This window comes from Dufourea novaeangliae, unplaced genomic scaffold (assembly GCF_001272555.1).
Source record: "Dufourea novaeangliae isolate 0120121106 unplaced genomic scaffold, ASM127255v1 scaffold118, whole genome shotgun sequence".
Classification (NCBI taxonomy): Eukaryota; Metazoa; Arthropoda; class Insecta; order Hymenoptera; family Halictidae; genus Dufourea; species Dufourea novaeangliae.
Genome location: NW_015374006.1, coordinates 1,940,869 through 1,965,929, shown reverse-complemented (window position 1 = coordinate 1,965,929; position 25,061 = coordinate 1,940,869). Strand labels below are relative to the sequence as shown.

General features: G+C 39.8%; 1 protein-coding gene across 1 annotated transcript in view; it reads right to left on the bottom strand.

Annotated features, from left to right (window-relative positions):
• The window catches only part of LOC107188216 (cytoplasmic dynein 2 heavy chain 1), a 34,166-nt gene that overhangs the window by 7,813 nt on the left and 1,292 nt on the right, over positions 1–25,061 (bottom strand). Inside the window, exons 3-35 of the mRNA XM_015576472.1 lie at positions 24,665–24,827; positions 23,863–24,044; positions 23,682–23,794; positions 22,862–23,107; positions 22,123–22,343; positions 21,040–21,438; positions 20,319–20,560; positions 19,736–20,059; positions 19,030–19,096; positions 18,284–18,620; positions 16,833–17,569; positions 16,194–16,356; positions 15,884–16,103; positions 15,258–15,384; positions 14,206–14,529; positions 13,847–14,128; positions 13,440–13,683; positions 12,117–12,624; positions 11,256–11,648; positions 10,628–10,807; positions 9,917–10,282; positions 9,002–9,120; positions 8,448–8,758; positions 7,330–7,478; positions 6,481–6,759; positions 5,862–6,094; positions 5,253–5,381; positions 4,215–4,463; positions 2,925–3,358; positions 2,063–2,197; positions 1,291–1,520; positions 955–1,164; positions 130–418 (exon numbers count right to left, since the gene is read on the bottom strand). Of these exons, the coding sequence (XP_015431958.1) occupies positions 130–418; positions 955–1,164; positions 1,291–1,520; positions 2,063–2,197; positions 2,925–3,358; positions 4,215–4,463; positions 5,253–5,381; positions 5,862–6,094; positions 6,481–6,759; positions 7,330–7,478; positions 8,448–8,758; positions 9,002–9,120; positions 9,917–10,282; positions 10,628–10,807; positions 11,256–11,648; positions 12,117–12,624; positions 13,440–13,683; positions 13,847–14,128; positions 14,206–14,529; positions 15,258–15,384; positions 15,884–16,103; positions 16,194–16,356; positions 16,833–17,569; positions 18,284–18,620; positions 19,030–19,096; positions 19,736–20,059; positions 20,319–20,560; positions 21,040–21,438; positions 22,123–22,343; positions 22,862–23,107; positions 23,682–23,794; positions 23,863–24,044; positions 24,665–24,827 (8,605 nt within the window). The remainder of the gene's footprint in view (positions 1–129; positions 419–954; positions 1,165–1,290; positions 1,521–2,062; positions 2,198–2,924; positions 3,359–4,214; positions 4,464–5,252; positions 5,382–5,861; positions 6,095–6,480; positions 6,760–7,329; positions 7,479–8,447; positions 8,759–9,001; positions 9,121–9,916; positions 10,283–10,627; positions 10,808–11,255; positions 11,649–12,116; positions 12,625–13,439; positions 13,684–13,846; positions 14,129–14,205; positions 14,530–15,257; positions 15,385–15,883; positions 16,104–16,193; positions 16,357–16,832; positions 17,570–18,283; positions 18,621–19,029; positions 19,097–19,735; positions 20,060–20,318; positions 20,561–21,039; positions 21,439–22,122; positions 22,344–22,861; positions 23,108–23,681; positions 23,795–23,862; positions 24,045–24,664; positions 24,828–25,061) is intronic.

Here is a 25,061-nt window from a genome sequence, read left to right as displayed (position 1 = left end):
CATTCGCTTATCAACTCCGACCATCGGGAAAAACAGAATAGTGAAATAATTACGAATGTTTGAATATAGTATCTAAAGTCAAGTTATTATAAAAATGAGCTATAATTCATCGAGAATCGATCCACACACCTCGTACACCAACAACGACGCCACATTGGCTGCCTCGACATCCAGCTTCTGTTTTCTAGCAGTCAATTCTTCCAACTGAGCTTGCCAATCCCGATGCTCCGTGTCCAGTTTCTGCAACAATGCCCTAGCGGTTGACAGTCTACCCTCTGTCGCCTCGGCTCTTAACTGCAACGCAGCCGCGCCCCTCGAACGCTCAGCTAGTTCTTCTTGAAGCTGCGCCACGCGACTTTCCACGGTGTTAAGTCCGGCTGCTAATTTTCCTATCTGAGCCTCAGCCGCTGACAAACGCCTGAAGTGTCGAAAGCACAGACTCAAATTAACAAAGTCTGTAGTTCCTTCTTCGTTCAGAGGGGAATCAACTATTTAACTGTGGATTTATACCATAGATTGATATACTATAGATTGAAATAACATAGATTGATATTCCTTAGATTGATATACCTCAGATTGATATATCATACATTGATATACTATAGATTGACATATCGTAGATTGATATACCTTAGATTGATACACCATAGACTGATATATGTACCTTAGATTGATATATCATAGATTGATATATCACAGGTTGATATACTATAGATTGACATATCATAGATTGATATACCTTAAATTGATGTACCATAGATTGATATATCATACATTGATATACTATAGATTGATATACCATAGACTGATATATCATAGATTGATATATCACAGGTTGATATACTATAGATTGACATACCATAGATTGATATACCATTGAAATGACTATTGACATGAAGTAACAATTCAAGATACCGACTCAAAAATATTAAATTGTGTCAGATATCAACGTACTCGGCCAGCAGTCGTTGCTCTTTCTCAAGAGGTGCGACCTGCTGAAGTATCTGACCATACTGAAGATTCGCCAGCACCCAGGCGGCCAATGGGGCAGCAGCAACCGAGGCCCTCTTCGCGGTTTTCTCCTCGAAACTTTCCGGTCGCTCCTTGATCAGCTTGGCGACCGCCTCCAGGCTCACCGATGTACTTCTCCTCGCGTCCCAGTTCCTAGAATCGATCGAAATCATTTCAGAAAAAGAAAAACAGAAATCGTACAATCGTTCGCCAATCAATCTATCATTCGGGTGCACAAAGAGACATCGTTGATAGAGACAGGACAGATTGCCAACCTACCGAATCTCATCCTTGATACCACGCTTCGCCAGAAAAGTCTTCATGCTGTTCCAAGAAGTGTCCTTGATGCCCATCAGCCGTAGGACACCCTCGAGAACGTCTCGAACAGGCGCCGGAGGTGCTCTCAGGGAACGAACTTCCGCCAACGCGTCAGCGCTAATGCCAGCCACCGCTTGTGCCGCTTGTTCGACCAACGGCTCCACCTTTCCCAACTCTCCCTCGATGTCAGCCTACGAAACGAAAGTTTTCCTCTAAATCTATCCTTTAAAACTGGTTCTCAAGATCACAGGTCAACCGCTTCGGTTCTCTTGAACGAATTTTCTAGCTGATTCTGATTTGAGATTATTTTGGGTCTTTTGACGTTAGGTGGTGTTGGACTATAAATTTGGTACTCGTAGAAGGAACTCGAAAATTTTAATCAATTGTCTAGCTGGTTATAATTTTAGTTCGTTTTCGATCTTTTAACGTAGCATCTGGAGCTGCATCTCTTAGTTGTTGGTTTGTCGAATAATAAACATCGTTTCCAGCTACCTTAAAACCGTTAATCATAAGATTAAAAAGCTTGTAAGGTGTTTAGACGAATGTGTCGATTCAGGTGCGTCTTATTTCGATTGAAAATCTTTTGTTCGAGAATCAGCTATTACAACCGTTTAAACTATGCAGTTCAAAAATTATATTTCTTATTCGATAATTTATTTGTAAGCCAGGCTTGTAATTGTTCATTTTTTAAATAAGAACAGAGTGACCAGTCTGATTCTGTAAAAGCTTCCACCTTTCTTCGAGCTAGCTCAGCGCTTTCCCGTTCAGTCTCGGCCTTTAGGTTGGCCATTTCTCCTCTTTGGCCCGTCGCTCCTCTCATGGTCGCTGTGATTTGCTCGAGGGCCGCGTTAGCTCGTCCCTGCTCCGCCTGGAATCCAAAAATGTATACAGTTTCACACAACACCTTAAGTACAATGTGTTGCAGATCTATATTTTTTTTATAAATTTGAATTTGTTCACATTCCAAATGTTTTTAGTAGGTCTAGTGAATTCAGAATCGAATAACAAACCTTTTTTTAATTTTTCAAAACTGATCAAAATATCTAAACAGTCTATTGAGTTAAAATGTGTAATCAAATATTTTTGTTTAAAAAAATATTCAGGTCTGAAAGGATTAAATGACACCCAAACGTTAAAAAAACGGTGTTAATATGACTACGAGTGCCATTACTTATCCTGAGCAAACACATTACTAAAAAAAATATATTTTAAGAATTGTTTTAAATAGTCTTAAAATGACTATTAGTTCTGGATTTTATGAAGATCAAAAATGTTTGTAGAAGATACAAAAAAAGTCGCAGTGGGTGGGTTAATACAGAACTTCAATGTACCTCGAATTCTCCTTCTCATAAACCAATCTCCACGAACCAGAATTCAAATAGGAATTACAAAAACATTTTCAGCTCGACGGTAATTTCATATTTCCTTTATCATATTTCTGCTTATAAAATATTCCAGCGTACTTCGAAGCCTCTTGCATATTCCAAACCGTCTAACCTATTCAGGTCACAGTCAGCGAAGTAATTCCGAAAGTTTGTAATTCGAACCGTCGTATCGCGAGGATCAACCGGCATCGGTGCCGTTATATAATGTACCTCCAGTTCCTGCCGTTGCTTCGAAACTTCATCCTCCAATTTAGCCACCTGTTCCCCGGCCTCCTCCAGTCTTCCTATCCCCGCCTCGAGGCTCCGTAGCTTCTGCTCCACATCCTCGGTCCAGGTGACGTGAAGATGTCTCCAGGTGTACAACAACGCGAAAAATCGAGCTGGCGCTTGTTGCTGCCTCGGTGCTTGAAGATGAGCCTTCACCATCACCTTGACACCAGGCAATTGTTCCCCAGAGTCCTCCATTTCGACGCCATTTTGTTGATAGGCTAATTCAGTCAACGAACCCTCCACAGACCACCATTCGCTACCAATACCTGGACCGATCAATCCACAATGTTTCAGGAGTCCTGAACGTGTCAGCCAGGTGGACTTTATCTCCCCGTTGTCCAGAATTATGGCGACTCGAAGGTAGTTCCTTAACCCTGAAAATTTAAAATGAAAATTGTAACAGCGCAGATCGAATGATCATCGGTTTTATTCGATTTTTCAGAGATTTTACTCTACCCAGCCATAAGACCTTCGCAGATTTTATGGGCTGGCATTGTAGAGGTGTGTTACTATTCAGGTCAGGTTAACGTTTAAAAGTTTCTGCTCGGTGACTGGGGGATTTAAAACACAAGCTGGATACACTTTAGCAGCGGGCTACTAAACTAGGCATGTCCAACGTAAGCTACGGAGCTTAGTGCTCTTTCCCATCCATTCTGTTACCGTTGCTCCTTCTGCCTCCGTTGCTTCCCCAGCTCTGCTCCCACAGACAATGTATTACTGAAGTGTACTATAAAGTATTGTGCACGGTGGAGATGGTGCAGAGAAAGGGGCATAAAGGCCGGAGTGTTTAATCAACACTGTCTGTAGAGGATGGGCTACATTAAATCATGGTACAATTAAAATCAATGTGTCGTTCAATCCCTGACGACTGCAATACTGGAGAAACTTTAGAATATTCTTTCCAAAAAGAGAGATCTTACAGTTGATGACCTGAAGAGTAACATATGTACTTTGCTCTTCCTTCTGTTACAAATAAACTGAGAATTCTATACCATTTCTAGCAGGTAGTTAAAAATAAATTTCAACGGTACTTAATAATAGTCGAGAAGGTGGTCCAAATACAGGATAGGGGTCTAAATATGGGCCAGTAAGGTCAAAGTAGGGTCATGTGAGATGCTTGACTGAACAGTAGCAAAATGAAGAAAGTTGACACGTGTGTGATGTTCTGGTTTTTTTTTCTAGAGTTAATTGTCAGGATTCCGCGTTTCTAGTCTGAGATTGTCTATTTACGGTGGTAAAGGAATTGTTCCAGAGTGCCCGAGAAATCTTCCCTCCTCGCCACGTCAGCCAAAGGCGCTATTAACCCGTCGAGTTCCTCCGCAGTAAATAGTCCTGGTAGTTCTCCCCTTGACACTATTGCGCTCGCTAAAACAGCCAATCCATTCTCTCTCATGTGATGCTCCTCGAGCAGCAGGAGAGTCGGCTCGCCGTCGATTCCAGCTGCCTGGACCGCTGCTTTCGTCGATGCTCGACCGCGTCCTGCGTCATTCAATTTGTTGATTAATTGTCCTTTCGGAACATCCACCTTCTCTGAGAGATTAGCTATCGTGAAGCGTTGCAATTATAGTACTGTTTCGAAAGAAAGGACTCCACAATTTCAGGTGTAATAACTTATACTGCGGATTTTTATGCAAAATAACATTTTCTAAAGTAATTTATTACGACAGGAGGAAATGCAGAAATTTATTTTTCCTCTTAAGTATGTTACTAGGGTTCAGACTAAAACAGAAAAATCATTGGATCCGATATAAATGCATAAAGTCTGCAGTTTACTTATAAGACTATTTGTTGTTTCGTTTCAATATATTCCTCTTTCTTTCTTGTAAATTTTTGTAATTGGACTTTGGATCGAATACTGAAATTGTTTCAAAACAGGTAGCTCCGAATATATCGCTGGTTGATATTGATAGTGGCACAACTCAAAAAAGTTTCAAGTTTGCTTTTACTGAATTACAAGATCTACATTACATTTCTATTTTTATCATAAAACGGCATATTTATAATTTCATCAGTTCTGCGTCAGAGGGCAGTTATGTCGTTATCAACCTGGTCTTAGCTATACAAATGCAAATTTTAAAAAGATTCTCCAAATTTATATTTTTTTAAGTTGTGCCATTATTAATTCCAAATAGCGATATGTTCAAGGTATGCTAATCTTTAGCTTGTGGTACTTTTACATGGAATCTTTTCCTTCTTTGTTCGACTGTTGTTGTATTCTTTAAATATATTCTTTTGATTTCTTGTAGATGTTCATAATCGAGACTTTACCAGGTCCTGAGTCTACTAGTCGAAGGGACGAGTAGGTGGCAGCTAGCCTGGCGGCTGATTTTCTTCCTGCTCCTGGTCGTCCGATCAAAATCACGCCTCTTAAGCTAGTCCCGAAAGCCCAGCACAATCCTTGAAAAAGAATTACAAACGCTTCTTAAAAGTTTTAGAATATTTGAAATCGTATATGTGACAGGAGCACGATGTAGGTTAAACCAACCAGTAATTATCTGCATACCAGTACAAAAATTAGTGTTAAAATTATTAAATGTTTATAAATGGTGTGTACTTGCACTTTCAATATCCCATATTTTCAGTTCAAACATTAACAAGTACAATTCTTATTAAAAATATCTGTATAAGTAACTTTTTAAACCTTACGATAAAAATATGTAATCATTTTTATCAAAATTTCAAACAAAGTAAATATAATTGCAATTTCAACAGCTGCTTTATTATTATAACTAAATACATTCAAGTATTAAGCTCGAACGTTCATAAATTCAACAATTTGGTCATTCGCTGGTTGGTTTACCCTACGACGCAAATGGTCGTCGTATTAAGCTGTGTTTGCCGAAATATCCTGAAATTAACTTAATTCAACGGTCTCACCGGCCATGGTGCGCAACAGGTGAGACGATATCGACGCCTGCACCGGATCGCCTTCTCTGGCGCATCTCGCAGCCGCGTTAATTATCTCGTTCCTCCACTGTTCCTCGTCCAGTCCCGATAACCCGGTATTTCCGTGTTTCCATATATACACGTCGCAAACATCCGTTTCGGTGGCGGCCCCTGCTTTCGACAGGATCGTTGATTCCCACCGCGACTGATCCCTCGACGTCAATCTGATCGAAATTCGAAAACGGCCACATTAACGGGGATGATTCTAATGTAACAGCTCCAAAAGCAAGTGATCTTTGCGAATTTCTTTTTTAGAGAACTATTGATAATATCAGGGTAAACGATCTTGAAATATACGAAACCATGCTTAAATTGTAGAGAACAAATTATTTTAATTTTTTAAATTGTGCCTATTTCGAATGAAAAATATGAAATATTAGAATAGTTTTAGCAGTTAGAAACAAAAATCTACGTGGGTTTAAAATTTTCTATTTTAAATTTAAGAAGGTTAATGATTAACAATATTTTAATATCATGGAATTCGTTTGTCACTAGTGACGAAGTCATTTTAACATTACACCGGCCGTGATTTCGATTTTTAAAACGATACCTAGGATGAAACAGTCGTCGTCCAGCATCCAACAAGCAACGAGTGATATTTCCTTCATTTTCCGGGACGGGATAATAGGTCAAACTATCAGCCCACAGGATCAAATCCTTCGGAGACCACTTGACAGGCAAACCACGGGAAGTTTCCATTAATTCGAATGCTTCCAGCATGGCGGGTACCATCTGCGCGATCCAGGATTCGATCAAGTTCCGATCACCTTTCAGGCAACTTCTCAAATGCAATCCTAAAACGGCGACGATGTCCTTCTCGCTTGGATACCTTCAATTTCAATACCATTTCCAAAATCTAATAAATAAAGTGGTAAAATATACAGGGTGGAATCACGAAACGTGATCGGCTTACTTGGTAGATTGTTCTATTGTTAAAACATCGAAAAAATGTTTTCATGCTTAACACTAAAACTACCAAATCCATCAAAATGACGGATTACAGATTTATTATTTTACTATTACTGAAATTTTAATGATGCTTTCGAAGGTATTTATGTTGGCTTTTAATTTACTACAGATTTATTTTATGGTATATTATGCTAGATTGCCTTATACATAATAGAACTAAGAAGTCGTTTCTTAACCGTTTACGAGACTGTATTGCTAAATGATGGACACCATTTTTAACATCGTGTTAATTAAGTTAAATGATATATTTTTTAATGTTTCTTTAGTTTAGAAGAAAAAATAATTGAATTGTCATTTGAAGGACAACTACGTTTCCCTAAATGAGTACAAACATGTTTTTTAAAGTAGAATAAAACAATTACTAGTTACTTCTTTTAAAAGTGATAATATTCTGGTGAACGTGATACGTTTGAAAAGAAGAGATACTGACGGTAGATAGTGAGTGGATAAAATTGCTTCCAATCTTGGATGCAATCTGGTCGTTGCATCAGCGGTGCATACGATGGTCAATGGAACTCTGGCGAACTCCAGATCCTCTTCGTGGAATCCTCCATCCTGCAACAACTCTCGTACCAACTCCTAAACAAAGTACAATACGCGATATTTATTGCAAAATTGATCGACAAAATGTTTATTACTTATATTCGAAATTTTAGTAAAACGAAAATTATTAACCACTGATGTTCTTTATTAACGCTAGAACTACGAGATCAGTAAAATTATCATAACAATGCATTTGCTGAGATCTTTTGTAAGCTTTTATTACAATATGAAATTTATATGGAATATATTTTTTCAAGAGTTTGTCATGTTTATCGATCCGATAGAAATAGATATACGTTTATTGTTGGTAAATCTAATGTTAAACATCCTAATAATAAGTACACCACGGATTCTCATGCAAAATGACTTTTGTTACAAACTAATTCATAACAAGGACAAAGGTAGGATTTTCTTTCTTAATCCTCAAGTACATCGCGGGGTCAGACACACACCAGGCGTTCGTAGAATGTATATTATACCTGACCAGGTAAAACGAAGGTGGTACAACCGTGGGGGGGGGGGAAGTTCAGGACTGTCGCCATGTTTTTCACTATTAACCCGTGTCAGTCCGTTTTTCGTTACCGAGTTATAAACGTCGGAAGTGCAAGTTGGGCTCTGACAGACCCAGTGATATACAAGCGACGATATTCAGCACGGTGGAGAAAACTAAATTCTAGAAAGTGTTGTTTAAAATTCTTGTTTGAGCTGTGTAACTTACTGTGAAGTGTGAAAAATAATCCCTTCTTCAGTGCCGATTCAAGAAGAAAGTGTTGAAAAATATTTTTTGATATGCGTAAGTATTAAAAAAAAAAACAAATTATTGCAGTGATTGTGAATCAAGGACGATGTGACTGGGTAAACTTGAAAATTACACCTTGCATTACAAAATAATTATCCGTTCTAGTGTATTCTGTTTTTCGTCTATTTTTCTATTTTATTTCGAAGTGTCCTACAAGCTACAAACGCATAAAATCCACGGTCTAGTAATAAGTAACGTGGGATCACCTGTAAATCCTTCGAAGCAAGGTGTAAATCTTCGAGAATCAGTACAACCCTCGAACCGCTTCTCGGCTTGTATGTCCTACCGTGCGAGGACGAGTTCAATTGCACGCAGCCCCTCTTCAGTTTCGTCACCAAATCCTGAGCCCCGTAAAGGGACGATCCCTTTATCAGCGTCGAGTGCTCGTTGCTTCTGATTGTGGAAAGAATAACGGATATTAGGGTGCTCTTCCCGCAACCCTCCGGACCCCTTATCATTATCGGTTGGTTGTTCTGGATCCATGGCAAAACGGTTGATAAAGCTCCCTTCATGGCGCCTGTAAAAAGACCGTGTCCCCAAAGATAACGTAGAAAGAACCGATAGATATTCGTTAATAATTTTTAATGATAAATAATTTTCAAAATACTGCCTCTGTACTAATGGGCATAAAAATCGTCGTGTTACATTTAAATGATGTCCCTTGTTAATTGAGCATATAGAATCACCCCTTAAAGTTTCTTTGACACATGTTGTCGAACACCCTGTATAACCATAGGCTGATTATGAGCTTGAACAGTACCTGACAATGAAACAGGACCATCCTCTGTGTCCACTGATTGATCTATATCGCCGACTACCTCCAATCGATCCGTATGCTCATTATACACCACGGAATACGGTTTCTGTGGGTTCGGACACCTGTGTGGTTTCGAATGGAAATACAAGGACCAATGTTATGCCCAATTAATAGAAAATTGATAGAAAATTTATCACCGTTTTATGAAGAATATCGAAGGATTTATCGGAACAATACAAGAAATAAGTGGGAATACTTCAACAGAAACGATGGATAAAATTCCGAAAAGCAACCACACCCAATGACACTGACCTTGACATATATTATCAAGGTCAGTCTCCCGAGTAACCTTCGAAACGTTTAAGCTGCCTATCCTTAGTTACTAAGTATCTCCACCCAACTCTGAAAGACTTTTTCTTGAACTGTCTCCTACCAACTCCGAATGACTTTTTTTCTTGAACAGTCTTTAACGAACTTTGAATGGTTGGAAAACTCAGATTTCTCAGAAATTTACGATACGTTTCTCAATCGTTATTTATTAATAACTTTCTAGTAACCAATGATCGACGGTTTAAACCTTTTGAAGGTTACTACTTGATAACCAGAGTTAGGCAAACTGTACCTTAATTAAAAAACCCAAATTATAATTGCAATACCGAAATCACAGTTACAATGTAATTGCAGAGTAATTGCAAGACAATTACAATTACATTGTAACTAACTATACCAAATTTACAATAAAAATTATAATGTAACTGTAATTGTCTCGTAATTACAATGCAGTTACATTGTAATTGCGATTTAGATTTTGTAATTAGATTACATTTTGCCCAACTCTGTTGATAACATATGTAAAGGTCGGAGTCATCGGGTGTGGGTGCTTTTCGAAAGTTCACCCGAAATGATTAGAAGCCTTACCAACAGTCAGTGAATTGATAAATCGAGCGAGCCAAATCGTCTCTGGCTCTTTCCTCTCCAATTTGACTGCACAGAGAAGCTAGTAGAGCGTAAGAAGCGGAAGTGTGAGTTCGAGCGATCTTTAGATGGCAAAGCGCGGACGCCATTAAACCGGAAGCGGATGAGACCTCCCCGTTGATCTTCAAGCATTCCTCGATGCACGGGCAAAGATGTGAGCTCGCGACCTCTTTCGCTGGTTCCGGAAGTTCCGTTAGTTTCGAGGATACCAACAGACTCGTGGGAACCGTTGAACCTAAGTGAACAACGCCTAATCGCGAAACGGTGGCTGGACTCGCTCCGGCAAGTTTGTGTGTCTCGAAAATGAATCTGTTTGACAATAAACAGAAATGAATGTTTCACAGACAACCATTTTAGTAAACAAATATTTAAGACTTAGTATTGACTTTAAAAGTTTCTCGAATTAACCCACTTTTATGCTCAAAAATAAAAACTATTCTTTAGCAATCTTTTTGCAAAGAGTGGCGAAGTAAATGGGAAATTGATTAAAAAACATTTATTGTACATATTTCGGGTATGCGAAACAAATTTATAGAACATTATGGCGACGTTGAAGTTTAGCAAGTACCTAATCGGCGTAAACTGGAAAAATTATGCGAGTGTTCGGACAAAATGAAGAGTGGCTCGAGTTGAGTAAAAATATTGGAAATTTACTTCGTTCCGGAGCTAAGTTTCACTCCCACGCCGTTAGGCAAAGTCAGTAATCTATTGTCGTCCAGGGCAGAGTTCAGAGCTTCGGCCCAATCAGGTTCAACGTCGCCATTAAGGATGATCCAGGTCGTTGATTCACCGGCTGACGCGACGACGCTCGATAACAGGCCTTCTTTCCATTCCCTGTTGAAAGTTATTCGTTCGAACGTAACTAAAGAAATCTAATAAAATCACAAAGATAATTGTATCAGATAAATTTACATAAATTAGACTACATTTGGCCAAAAAATAAACTGCATATACAAGATGATCGGAAACTGGTGGTAAAATATATACTGGTAGAAGATTAATTAGTTTTAATTACGGTTTTCACCTTCTACGAATGTCAATGGAAATTCGCATTATTTATCGGATGACCTGATATTAAAGTTAGATGGATTAGTACACCTAAATGTGAAAGTTCCTATCATTTCATACTTTTATAAAAATAATAAAACAGCAGTAAATAACAAAAACGTCTACGAGCCAAAGTTCAAATAAATCCTGAATAAATAAGAAGAAGTAAAACCAAGCAAAAGGTCAAACAGGCGCACAGAATGGTCCTTTTCATTCTGTGTTATCAATACGGTACCTGGTCTGGGGATCGACACGACCCAGCAACCTCGACTTCGGTATCGCGCCGGGATAAACGTGAAACTCAACGACCGGCTCGCCAATTTTCGTCAGGGCATCGCGCAGCAGTTTCCTGATTGTCGTTTTCCCGCTACCCGGGGGTCCGACGATCGCGACGCCCGTTCTGCTTTTCAGCTGGTCGTTCAATTGAACGCATCTGTTTGCAATCTCATTGGCCAGCTCTTGGTCAGCGCAAAGCTGCAGCAGAACGGCCTGTAAATCACGCCGTTCGATGAAACCGGACGACGAGGGGCTCACGTTAGGGAAAACGTCCTCCAATAGCGAGAGAAACTTCAGTGTGTCCTCTTCCGTTAGTTTCGGTAATGTCGACGCCCTGATCGCGGCTACTAATCTATTAAACCGAATTTCACGAAAAAAACCATTAGAACCCAACGTTGCGTTAGCGTAACATTTCACTTAGAATTTTTTTGTTCACTTAGAATATAATGCATTTTCTATATTTCTGTAAAATAATATATAACTTCATTTATAATCTTTAGTAAAAAATTGCCTAAAGTTGCATAAACGCAACATTCTATTGTACAAAAGTCCTGATCCGAAAATTTTTTTGATAGCATTTAAATTCTTCCTTGTAGAATTTTATAAATAATTAATAATTATATTGTAAAAATCACCTTATTTCATTGCTTCGGACTTAATGGGTTAAGAGAAGATAATATTGATAGTATATATTCTATGCCAAAAGTGAACGGTGTATGATATAATTATGTGCAAATTATTCGAAACATTTTATCTAGATAATTAGTTTGCCCATCTCTGTCTGTAGATATAAATAGAAAGATCATTAAAGGAAAACAACCTGCCAGTTTCGTCCATTTCAGTTTTCATTGGAATCGCGTCCAGGACCGATCTAAGGGCCCTAAGGCCCCAATCGTAATGGGGTTGATTCGACAGCAGTATTTCCGCGATGTCGAGGGTTTCGACGAGTTGTTTCGCGAGGGTCGAAGCGTCTAAAAATCCAGCGCATTCCAGCAACGCCTTTACGATATCCGATCGATCGGGATGAGCCATTCCGACCGGTCTGAAGAGTCGGGCCAACGAGTCCGGTAGCTTTCGTCGTCCGCCGTACTCGATCCCAGCCGGGTTCATCGTGATGAACACGCAACAGTGAGGATCGAGGTTGACTTTCTGATCGGCCAGCGTGACCGTCGTGGAACCGTCGCGAACCGCCTCTTGAAGTGGCCTAACCAACATCGCGACCGCGCTGAGCGTCTCCTCCTCCAGACGATTGAACTCGTCGAAGCAACCCCATGCACCGGCTTGGGCTAGACCACCTAGGATTCGTCTCATGCTACCGGCGTCCATTCCTGGTATTTGCATTCATTTATTAATTAGGTCGTCGTTTATTATCTCCTATGGTAGGTCTTTGAGTCAATAATGGCCTAGTTTTTTGTATTAACGAAAAATGATCCACTATTCACGCGGTCTCAACAAGTATATCTTCCTGTCGTGTTCATTGAAACGATTTTGCAGGGTGAATCACGTGAACGAGACAACCTGAACATTTCTGTCACTTTCAATTAGAATAAACCGTCGAAAAAGTGTTGTTATCTTAACGTTGATGAATTTCGTTTCTTTTTTTCTACGCTGTGTAAGAATATAGAAAAAAAAATACAAGTGACCTTGAAATCTACCTGACTTACATCAAAAAAAGATCTTGAATAAAATTTCGTCTACTGTTGCATCTGTCCGACACTAGGTGCCATTTAATGTCCCCTTTAAGATCATACACCGAAGTTGAATGTTGATTTAGTTTGAATATTATGATTATGGTTATTTTGTCCCTTCACTTAGATTTTTATTACTGTTAACTTCTAATTAATGCAGAGTAAACTGAAAATAAAATATTTAGGAACATCTTAAGTGTCCAATAGGACAAATCCCCCTAATTTTGACATTGAAGAAAGGATGGTCTAATACATAAATAGCGCTTATTATTGCGGCCGCAGGGAGTAACTGACGATAGAGCGAATTTCTATTTGCGGTACAAACAGCGGGACGACGTTTAATTGAAACTGCAAGGTGGCGCCCGGTCGCGTGTAAACAAAAGGTGGGTGGGCGGTCGCGGGGTCTCGGAGTCGTAGAAATCGATTTCAAGTCCGTAAACATTTCGGACCGTTACCTTCGTCGCAATTGAAAACTAAAACGAGCCTGCCTAGAATAGCGCCGAGTGCTTTGACGCTTTCGGTTTTCCCGGTCCCGGCCGGCCCGGTCGGGCTGCCGCCTAGGCCGAGCTTCATCGCCTGCGCGAAAGCCAGAAAGCACCTCTCTGTCAATGGCGTCTGTACCAGACCCACCGCCGCCCCTTGATACTCGAACCGATACGGAAATTCTGCGCCTGCGCAGCGGAAAACCGGTCCTTTGTTCTGTCAATGAAATCATTATTTAAATAATAGTTATAGATGGTTATCGTATACTTTGTACTTCAATTGTTATCGTTGATAGTTTACGAGGAAGTCTACCAATAAGTAATTCATTATTTCTCTTAACGAACTAGTAAGAATTTTTATGCTCAAAAGCAATCCTCACAGTTCTGTAGCTCCTCAACTGTCTCCGCCAGGTCCAAACGGTGCTTTCTCCCTGAACGGTGACGTTCAAAAGATTCCTAGCTATCTCGAGATGATGAACGGTATCGAGAAGTAACCCTCGAGCCTTCAAAGCGGTCAGTTTGTCGCCGGAATCCTCGAGACCCCTGTACCTAGCCCGTTGTGTCTCCAGGTAATCAACGAGATTTTTTAAAGATGAACGACCCTCCTTTATTGCAGTCTCGCATCGTTCGGTGAATCGAATCCTTTCCGCCAGCAGTAAAATCTTTATAATAATGTAATCGTTAAAAACTGATCGAAGAGTCCCAGAAGCTGATTGTCTCTAGAATTGGTACGTTTTACTTGAGTCGGATAAGCGGACGGATCTGGCGCTGTGTCGACCAAGCATTTCTCTAAGCTCTGCCCAAGGGCTGCCTTCATTCCTTCCTCAAGATCGTTCAGCCATCGCGGTAATGGCTCCCGTAGGTCGACGGGCCTCGATAACTGTAACGTCTCGCCTTCCGGCGATACAACGGCCGTCAGACCATTATCGTTCTTTATTATCGATCCGACGCCTTGATAGAGTTTCGGTAGATGAGCCTCCAAGCCCCGGCTGTTCGCTGACACTAATTCGAGGAGATCCTCGTCGCTTAGGAAATAGAGGCGAGGGTACGACGATCGTTTCTCCTGAAACGGTGAACAGACTGTGGACACCTAGGTTTTGACTAAGAGATTGAAGTCTGAAGGTTTTAATGTTCTTTACTTTTGTTTTTGACTGTAACGTACAGGATTGGAGATATTTATTGCTTACTTCTCTTGTTATTAGGACTAGGAAACTTAGAGCAGATATTTGTTACAAAAATTTGTAGCTTATTACAGTCAATCTTTGATGAGTGTTCGAAGGCTCCTCGACACTGAGTGTACAGAGGTCATCCCCATTATTGGTGGAATCACTCAAGCGACCAGTGGTGGGGATCACGCCTAAACACTCAGTTCCGAGGAGCATTCGAACACTCATCGATGACCTACTGTATCTTGGCCGAAATAAGTTCGGTACGAATTGTATTGTAGTCAATATTGTGCCTACTACGTAAATTTAGGAGCTATGGAGAGAAATATTTCCAATGCTGTAACTGTTAGTGAATTGTCGTTGGTGATATGGAAATTATTGTGAATAGCAATTACACTCTACGTATATTTATGAAGATTCTCGTTTTCTAGAAGTAACGAAATACTCGTTTCACCGGAAAAGGGATTTATTAAGATGAAAATAAAGTGCGGTATTTAATTTATATATATTTTTTTACATCTGTATTTCATTGTGCTATTTTTATATTTGCATAAAATTCACGGTCTGATAAATGTACGAATATTTTACAAGTGAAGGGTGCAGTATATTTTTTTTTATTTCGAACCTCTAAATATTCGTCGAGGCTTCTCTGACACCTGTCCAAGAGATCCTTCAAGTTTGTGAAGGCTGACAGAGGAAGTCTCCTCAAGGATGACACCCTCGGATCACGAGACACTTCTCCCATCAAATACCTGAACGAATATCCCAATCAGAATCATTTAAAATATAATTTACAAACATTTGCAACAAGCACCTCTACTCCATCTACGAAGTATAGTTAAAAAAGGACCCCTATATGATTAATTTACAAACATACACTACTACTTAGAACTATAAAAAATCACTTATTCAAGGGTCGTATCCTTAAATTTTCTACAAGTAGGTTCATACAATTAAAGAGAAATGGTAATACCCTGAGATAAAATAATACAATTGGAACCTAATACAATATTCCCTCCAGACAGTCACACAATTGGGGACTCACAACACAATCAAACCAAAACAAACCCGCCTACACCTTCTAGTTTCTCAATAATATTACAAATGATAAACATTGTTATAAAGACGTAAACAAAACCCACTTCATAGAACCACACTTAACATAATCACAAATGAGATAACACAGCAGTAGAATTATCTCAACCACCTAACATAATCTTAAACCAATGTTTCTGAAATTTGATCGATCACCTGAATTCTTTGTTGGCCCTCGACCATCTGCCGGTATCATTCGGCGCCGCTCCGCCCCCGTATACAGGCTCCAAGTAAACCCATTTCCTCTGAATAGTGCTCAGAATCTTTATCTTCTCCTCCACTTCGGACAGTCCGCTCTCGCATCGAGCAACCCTCGCCGCGAACCTTTCGTAACCCGCTGCACCCTTCGCGCCCTCCAGCAACAATCTCAGTTCACCTTTCATTTAAACAATTAACATCGCCGTGAATCATTCCACACTCCGTAAAATTTCGTTTCTACAGCCGATAAAAGGTGAGCACGACTTACCAGCTCGCGTTAATAAACTGCTATAATCTTCTACGAGAAGAATATTGGAATTTCTGCTGTCCTTCGACTCCTGGAGGTGAAAATTGGCCGATGCCTCCCAGGACTCCAGTTCCATCAGACCCTGGCGTATTCCACTCTCGGCGGCCGCCCTTTTCGTAATATCCTGAATCATATACAGGGTGAACCACGTATCGCGATCAGTAGAGATTTTATCATTGAATATTTAATTAAATATTTATATTTTTTCACATGAAGTGGAAGAACACTTGGCATTTTTTTTAGAATTGTTTACATTTAGTGTGGTAGTATCGGTGTGATCGTTAATTCTCCTTCCTTTTATGACACCTAACTTACTATTAACTTGGTAGAAAGTAGACATTCTAGTGTCTTGGTACTTTATTGGTAGTATTTTTAGATTCTTTGCTTAGGGAAAAGGAAAAAAAGCAAAATCATAATGATGACCGTTAAAGTAATCCTACGGCTTCTGTTTTTCAACCAATAATATTAGTATTAACTAGAAATATTATGTTGACGAACAATATTTTGGAACAGCATTATTAGTATCATTTCAATCAGCATTATCACATTGTAAAATTCGTAATCTATAGAAACATTTTTATGAACCCATTTCAACGTTACCTTTATCTTCTCCGAGTTTTCCTCGATCTTATCCACGGTTCGTAACAGGTGACCCAGAGTGATATCCCTGATGCTTCTGACATCGACCAAGTTTAAAAGGGATCTCAGTTCGGCCCAATGTTCCTCAGCTACCTCATCGCCCCGTAGAAGCTGGAGCCACTCGATGGCGGCTCGAATTTCACGAACTTTCTTCCCGACAAAAGTATTCATCTCCGGGCCGTCCCTCTGATCCGACGATTCATCTTTCCCTTGATCCTTCAACTGTACCCGTATCCGGTTCTCCCATGAATCCAGCCAATCGTGAAGCCTCGGTAGTCTTCTTCTCGCCACCATCCACTCCTCGTCCTCTTGGTTCTTCAGTTCCTCTATAAATTCCGCTTGGAACCGACAATTAGACTCTTCCACTTCTAGCTGAAGCTCCAGTTTCTTCATGTTCTCCTCGTTGTCCTCCGAGATCTCGTCGATAGTCAAATCGACCCGTCGACAGTCGATCTTCAGAACGTCCAATTGTTCCCTCAGATTCGTCCACCTTTCCTTCATCGAAACGATCCAGTCCAGGGTCAGGATGTCCGGTTTGGTGGACCATTTCGTTTGCCATCTCTCGATCTCATCTCGCAACGCCACGCCTCTGTGACGAAGATTCACTTTCGCGTCCTCTAGTTCTCGAGCGACCACCGCCTTGTGACGTTCAAGACGTTCGGCCAGGTCTTGCCATGAGGTAAAGGCTGCGCTGACACCTGGATCGACAGATTTTTTAATGTCGAGAGAAAGACGATTGTTTAAACTGATCTTGAAGATCACTTGAATCTCGATGCACGACGACCTAGGTTTATTTGCGATCCAGGTTTTAAAGAGAATCATTTCTTTGCCGATCAAATTCAACAATCATCAGTTTCAAAGAAGTACGTAGAGGTACAAATAATCCTAGACACTGTCAATTATGGAGTAACTAGGAACGTCTGTGTTTTCTGGGTCAATATAAAATAGTAGACATGTGTTTAGCAGCAATCTCTTGTTCTCCATCGGGTTTATTTGATCGTTTGGGTATAAATATTGCATCATTACTCAAATGAGCAGAAAAAACCGATGAATAACAAGAAATTGTTTTGCAAATACACGTCTTCTATTTTCTATCGAACCCCAAAATGTAGGCGACTGTAGCGATCCCATAATTGTCGGTGTCTAAATCCATTTGGACCTCTAGGTACTTTTTTGAAACACATTGATTTTTTCTTTGAGCAAAATACGCAAAAATTTCTAGCTTACGTGATTCCATCAGATGAGAAATCATTCCAAGACTCTTTGAAACCAGGGTTGCAGTACACCCAGTCACTCCTCATCGAAATTTAAAGATTCAACGATCAGATTAAATTAATTCACACTATCAGTTGGTCCAATTTCGTAATTCGATTACGTAAATTCGATAGAAAAATACTATTTCGTCGAATTACCTTCAAGTTTCTCGCTGGTCCACGCAGCTAAGACTTTCGACAATCCAGCGACAGCTTCCATTTCTGCTGCCATGCCAGACGATTGCGCCTCGATTCGCGCGTGAGCCTCGTTAGCCAATCCAACTTCTTCCACGTTTCGGGGCCTACGTTCCAGTTCCTTCGAGGCGGACGAAAGGAACTCCACGATCGCGACCAACCTCGACGATGCCTCCACCCTTAAATCGGAGCAGAGACGTTCCCAGTAACGACGCGATGCCGACTCTAGATCGTTCCTGGTGGTCGCCGTGTCCACGCTGATGCACCAGATTTTCACCTCGTTCCCTCGTAAACGTCCAACCTGATATTAAATTTAGGGATATACGAAATTAGTACGAAGTATGATTTGTGTAACGTGTAGCGCGAAGTGAATGTACAGGGGATGATTAATGGAATGTGATTAATTGAGGTATCCCCTAAACTTGATGGGATAAGAAGAAAACTTATTTTGAGAAAACGTGTTTGTTTTGATTATATGGTTGGGTCAATGTTATATAGCTGTGACTGCGTAGGGATTCGTTTAAAAATATTAAATTGACTTTCAGACATGGTTGAGGATGTTTGGAATTTTGTAATTATGTAAGGAAATTTGTCAAATAAGGAATTTTATATCGAAACGGGAAGAATCGATTGGTTTTGCATGAATATTCTGTATTTACTAGTATAATTTGGGATTGGTAAAAAAATTTGTAAAAAAGTGTATCGCTGACCTCTTGGGCCCATTGCTTGGCGTCTTTGAATGCTCTTGTCCACTCCTGCGGCGATCGTCCTTTCAACCTTTGTATTTGAACAAATAATCAATCGTAAAGGTCATTAAAATACGTAAAGGTGACAGGTGGTGAAAAGTATAAATCGAGAAACTGATCGAGAACTGCAGCATAGATCTCATCAATTTCTTTCAGCACTCGCAGTGCATTAATATCTATCAGAAACGCCTATTAAAGGTTGTAAAATAAAAAATAGTTAAAATTTGCTGAACAGTGTCATCGTCTCACTTTTTCTATTGATTCGACACGTTAAACGAGGCTAAGGTAAACCAACCAATAATTGACTGCATACCAATAAATGCCCATTAGACAAGAAATGTAAATTATAAACTTAAAAATTATTAAGCGTTTATTAAATGTTATAAGCAAATATTAATAAGTACAATCCTTAACAAAAACGCTTCAGAAATCTAACCGTCATTTACCGGTCGTTTACACGTTTTGTTCGTCATAAATAACAGTTTCAAAATTACAATAAGAATAAGTAATTATTTTTATAAAAATTTAAAAAAAAAAACAAAGGTAATTGCAACAGCTGTTATAAATAAATACATTCAAGTATCACTCTCAAACGTCTTTAAATTCAACGATTCGATCATTCACTGGTTGGTTTACCCTATTTCTTTTTTTTACATCGTTCAATCTGTACCGTTCAGCAGCGTCGATTTTTGCTGGCGCCGCCAGATACAGCCATTTCATTCTGAGCGTTTCCAGAGCGGCCAGAGCGATCTCGGCCTGTTTGTAAACGCCGCCGAACAGATAGCCGCTTCTTTGAATCAAATCGCCGAAGTGGGCGTCAGCCGCGTCACCGACGCCACGGAAATTCATTGGGATCGAGAGCGATCGACGGATCGCCGAGTATAATTTCGCTCGGATTTCTTCGAGGGTGGGCCGCCATTGCAACGATCCGTCGCGGAACGTCAGTTCCGCTTTAATGTCCGGCAGCTTCTTCAGCAGAGACGGTAGGGTGCCTCTGGAAAAAAAAAGAATAAAATAGGAAGCTGCTGCTTTATTGTCCCCGCTTGGTTGGTTGGTTCGTTTTATGGATATCGCTCATGCATATGAAAATTACGCATTATAATCGGGGGTAGGGACAATAGTTTGGAAAGCATTCGGAGTTAGTTACAAGTACCGGGTGTGTGTACACTACATTATTCCGTTACGATATGACCAATTTGTTAACTACTAATTTTCACCGAAACGCCAAACAACATATTCATATTTGGATTTACCTATAAGCGACACCCAATGCTTTTAGCAACTGCCTGTCCCAATGAAGCTTCCACGCCTTCGTGTTCCCATATTCGGCCTCCACGTTATCGACAATCGTCCTCATGCTCATCAACGCGTCCTTCCAAGCATTCTGATTCCCGATTAAATTCAGAGTGTCTCCTTTCAGTAAATTCGACACCAAGTCCCGCAACGAACAGTGTTTCCCGGCCAGATCCGAGTTCTGTTGCGCGAATTTTCTCACCTGTTCCCGTATTGTCAAATAAATCGGTAAAATTTCTCGATGTAATATTGTGTCGCGTGATTCGCAAGAGACAAAATCGATGCACAGTGGAATCATTCGCGATGTGGGTTTAATATTATAAAAAATAAAGTATACATAAAATTTAGTACGTATATTCAAAAAAATACTAGAATCGAGAAGCTTATTCAAAATGGAGTCGATCAGTTTGACGTAACCAATAAGAAATTCAGATTTGTATAAGTTAATTTACTGAACTGAAATTATGCCAATGATTTGTTTCCTTTATCGAAGGTTCTATCAGGTCTAAAGTAAAGTAAAATTTATACTAATATTTAATTACGAGTACTTTGCGCTCATCGAAACATCGCTGTACCGCTAACCAAGAACAACATAATTCTTAGATTAGTCCCACAAAAAAAATTCAGCAAAGTTATAAATAAATCAACGTGTATCACTTCGCGAACATCCCCTTTCATTACCAATTCTTTCAATCTGGCCGTATAAGCGTCAACGGCCAAAGGATCGGACCAAACGACACCGGACTGTTCTTGAACAGCTCGAGCCAATTCTAGGGCTGTGGTGAGCATCAGTGGCCTCTGGGATGGTACCATGCGATCGCCGATAGTGTTGTGAAATGTCGCGACCTGCTGAAGCGCTCTGGCACGTCCTGCCAAGCTACCAGCTCTTTCCACTAGATCCTTTACTTCACGCGGCAGTTCGACACCTTGGCCAGAAAGCGCTCTGGCTTCTCTGATCAGGGTCATTAGCCTTGGATCGTATGTAACACGCATCATGCTGGTGCCTGTTAATTCCACAACAGCGGAATCGGTGCCTAAAGAGAGTTCCTTCTTTGCGACAGCATTCTTCGTTTCTTCTGTCTGTTAAGAACGCGAAATATTCGCAGTCTGAGCCATAGATATTCGGAAAGTATTATTGATAAATGAGTGGACGAGAATTTTTAACGATGATGGTCGTACGAGGTGATTGTAAAGGTGCGTATCCACTTGTTACGTATCCTTGTATCACCGTTGTATGTCATTGGGGGCGGGCAAACGTTGCATTGTGGCGTATGAAAATACGATACGATACGATGATACGCAACAAATGGATACGCACCTTTAAGATATCATATCGCTACTTCGAAACTCCTCTGGCTTCAAATTATTATTCCCATATTATAGGTTTCTCTGTGCTGAACAACTTTTGTTCATAAAGTTTTTTTACATCTTCAAAACAAACGGAGATATTCAAGTGCCAATTGTTACTGGAAAATGTAAAACCTTTCATTCTTGAAACTGTAGAATTACTGCAAGTGCTTCTTAAAGAATATAGGATCAAAAAGGCGTTAAATAGGCGTTAAATAATTGTTAAATTCTTTCTTGATAGAATCCCTCTTTCGTATTTTCTTTGAAGGTTCTATTGAATGTAAGAATGTCTACACGTTCAAGACCGACCAAACTTTAAAAGCGATCGCAGAAATTTAAATGGACCAAGTTAGACCAGAGTTCTTTCTAGCCATTGTCAGAGTTGCCGGAGCATGTAAGTGAAGATCAAAAGTTTACCCAAGCTTCGAGGAAGCTCTGTCGCTTCCTCTCGACGTCTTTCAGGGCGGCGATCACTTTCGAGGAGATTTCCTCGTAACCGGGAAGATCGGCCAGCAGCTCTTTTCCTAATTTATTTAAACTTTCCAGCCTCATCTCCGCCGATCTGGCCGCTTGAACCTCTTGAAGTATTCTCGGAATGTCCAAAAGCGTCACTGTATCTGGCCCGGCCACGCAATTGTCTATAATTTGAATTATTAACAACGAATCGATGTATGAAAGTGAAACGTTAATTTTAAAGACTCTGCAATTAGTTTCCACGCGTTAAACAATGCTTGAATATTTATTATAGAATGCTTGTGACTCGAACGATCGCACGATCGACGACACGTGGGTTCAGTTAAAGGGAAGGTGGAATTCAGCACAATGATAGAGTTTGAAAAACTGAAGTTATTACAGAATTGTTATAATTACTTATAATACTGAAGCTTAACTTCAGCATTTCAAGCTCTGTCATGATGCAAAGGGTCGCAAAATAGTCAGCGTTACATCTCGTGATCTTCTCATGTTAAGATGTGGCTCTTTTTATCAAAGAATTTTTTTTTAAAATGAAGTTTCAATGTTTAAATAGTAAATTTCGACTACGTTTCTTCATAGAATAATTCTTGTAGTCGCAAGCTACAAATGTTAAGTGGAAACTTTATTGACTAATTTTTTATAGAATGGTCCAATTGTATAGTTGGATGAGTGTTAGAATTACCAATAAGGTCTTTATAGGCGGAAAGCAACGTTTCGCGTTCTCCGCGAAGAGCCCTTTTCAATCCGTCTCTCTTCATTAACTCGAAGTAACGTCGGAATTCAGCGAGCAGGGAATTGGCCGTGGTGGCGTCGGCGATTTGGGACTTTAATTTTTGAGCGACCCGTTCTTCGGCTGGTATCAAGCCTTCTTCGATCTTTCTTCTGAGACGATTCCAATCGGTGCTCTTCTCGTCGTCGTCGAAGACGACTGATGGGAATAGTTAAGGATAGTTTGAAACATTATTAGTGTCATTGATTATATACTTGTAGATATAGATTGATACAGACAAATATAGATAGATATAGATAGATATTTTATAGAAGATTATTTTTTGATAAGTTAATAGAACAAATTATCTTCCTAGATTATTTAGCAAAAATCGAGATCTTACAATAAAATTCTTCGTAAACGAAGGGATTGATGGACTTAAAATTCCTCATAAACTTTACTATTTTTTCCCTAAACTTTTCTGTTTCACTACCTTTTGCACTTATAAACACCACGAAACCATATAGTCCATAATTCTTGTAATAACACACAAATTGTAAAAATTAGCAAAACGGTGAATTAAAATCACAAAGTGACTCTGCAAAACGTTAGGTAAACTTAATATTGTAGCCTGTTCTACAGATAGGAAGTGCTTCGAATACACAAATACCCGCGGTTTATTTATAGAAAACTGTTTTCCATACTGTTACTGTGGTTAAACCGTTCTCGACATCTTCGAGCGCTATCAATGGTAAAAAGACTCTATCTAACACGATCGATGAAGGAAGGATACCTCTAAGATCATCGAAGCATTGCATCAATGTGTCCGTGCCGAGTCCCGATCTCTCGTTCGGTGTCAGCAGTCTGGTCAGTTGCCGATACTGGGCACGTAGCTCTGCGATCTGCCTAAAGATCACCAAGATCGCTTTTGTCTTTCGTTTGAAATCAGGAAAAGGAAGAAGAAGCGCTAGTACCTGAGTCGTATACCGATTCTGGAACATCTCTGGGGTACATAAGTCGACCCCTTCCACGGATGAAGGGAATGATGGGGCCAGAAGAGCGTGGTGAACCTCTCCGCCATGTTGGTCCATTTTTCGCAGATACTCGCGCCAGCCGAGATCGCTTCCACCTTCACTCGATCGTCGGAAGAACGAACCTATTTTTACAGAGGTACAAATTTCATTTCTGAAAATAGTATTGTATACTGTAACCCCTGCGCTGCAGAAAATTCGAATGTAAACAGTTCGTAAGAGACAGCATGTCGTCGCTGTAATTCTTAATTGTTCTATCTCCACTAGTTTCTATACTGAGAAAACTGAGTTTCAAGTTTGCGATGTTTAATATTATAGAAGCTGGAAAGTAGTGAAATAAGCATACAGGGATTTATTACAATGTTTAATGAAATTTTATCTCATTAACATAAATTTTTAATTATCCTTAGAATTTCGATGTACAACAATATAAAAAACTAATAAGTTTCGGAGTCAGGACTTAAATAAATATTTATCGTTACCTAGGTTGAATTTGCTTTAAATTGTGGTAAATTTTTATTCTTTGGACCTATAGACACAAGTAGATTGATTAACTAAATTTTTTTTAAAAGTGGATTTAGAACAGTTAGGAACTCGAGCGAAGATATGTCTAACCGTGATCGACGCTACGAACAACAAAACTTTTTTTCAACGGTTTACGATTGAAAAGACATCACTAACGTCTGTTGACGTCTATAAGCGCCACTAGCAGCGAAAGGGTTAACGATATTAATGTTACCGTTACCTCGTCTATGAGATTTCGGACTAGGCACACTACTTCATCACCGATGATGTCCAAAAACGACTTCATACGATCCTCAGAGTACACTAGATCACCCAGTTTCCATAGATCGTCGACGTAACCGGAAACTGCCTCCACAGCGTCCTCCACACCAACCAAACCATCCCTTCAATTTAGGGTAGAATTTATTAAACAATGTTTTCACGAACAGTTTTCCAAACGAACTAAATTGGTTGCTTTTCATCGAATAAAAGATCGATAGACAGAATTTATTCAGCAGTCTAAATAAAACGATCCGATCGTCAACTTGCCGAGCGTTAAAGCAGACTAGTACCATTTAAGAAACGGTGCAATAATTTCAAGGAAAGCTGAAATGTATCGTCGGAAAGTTTCACGAATC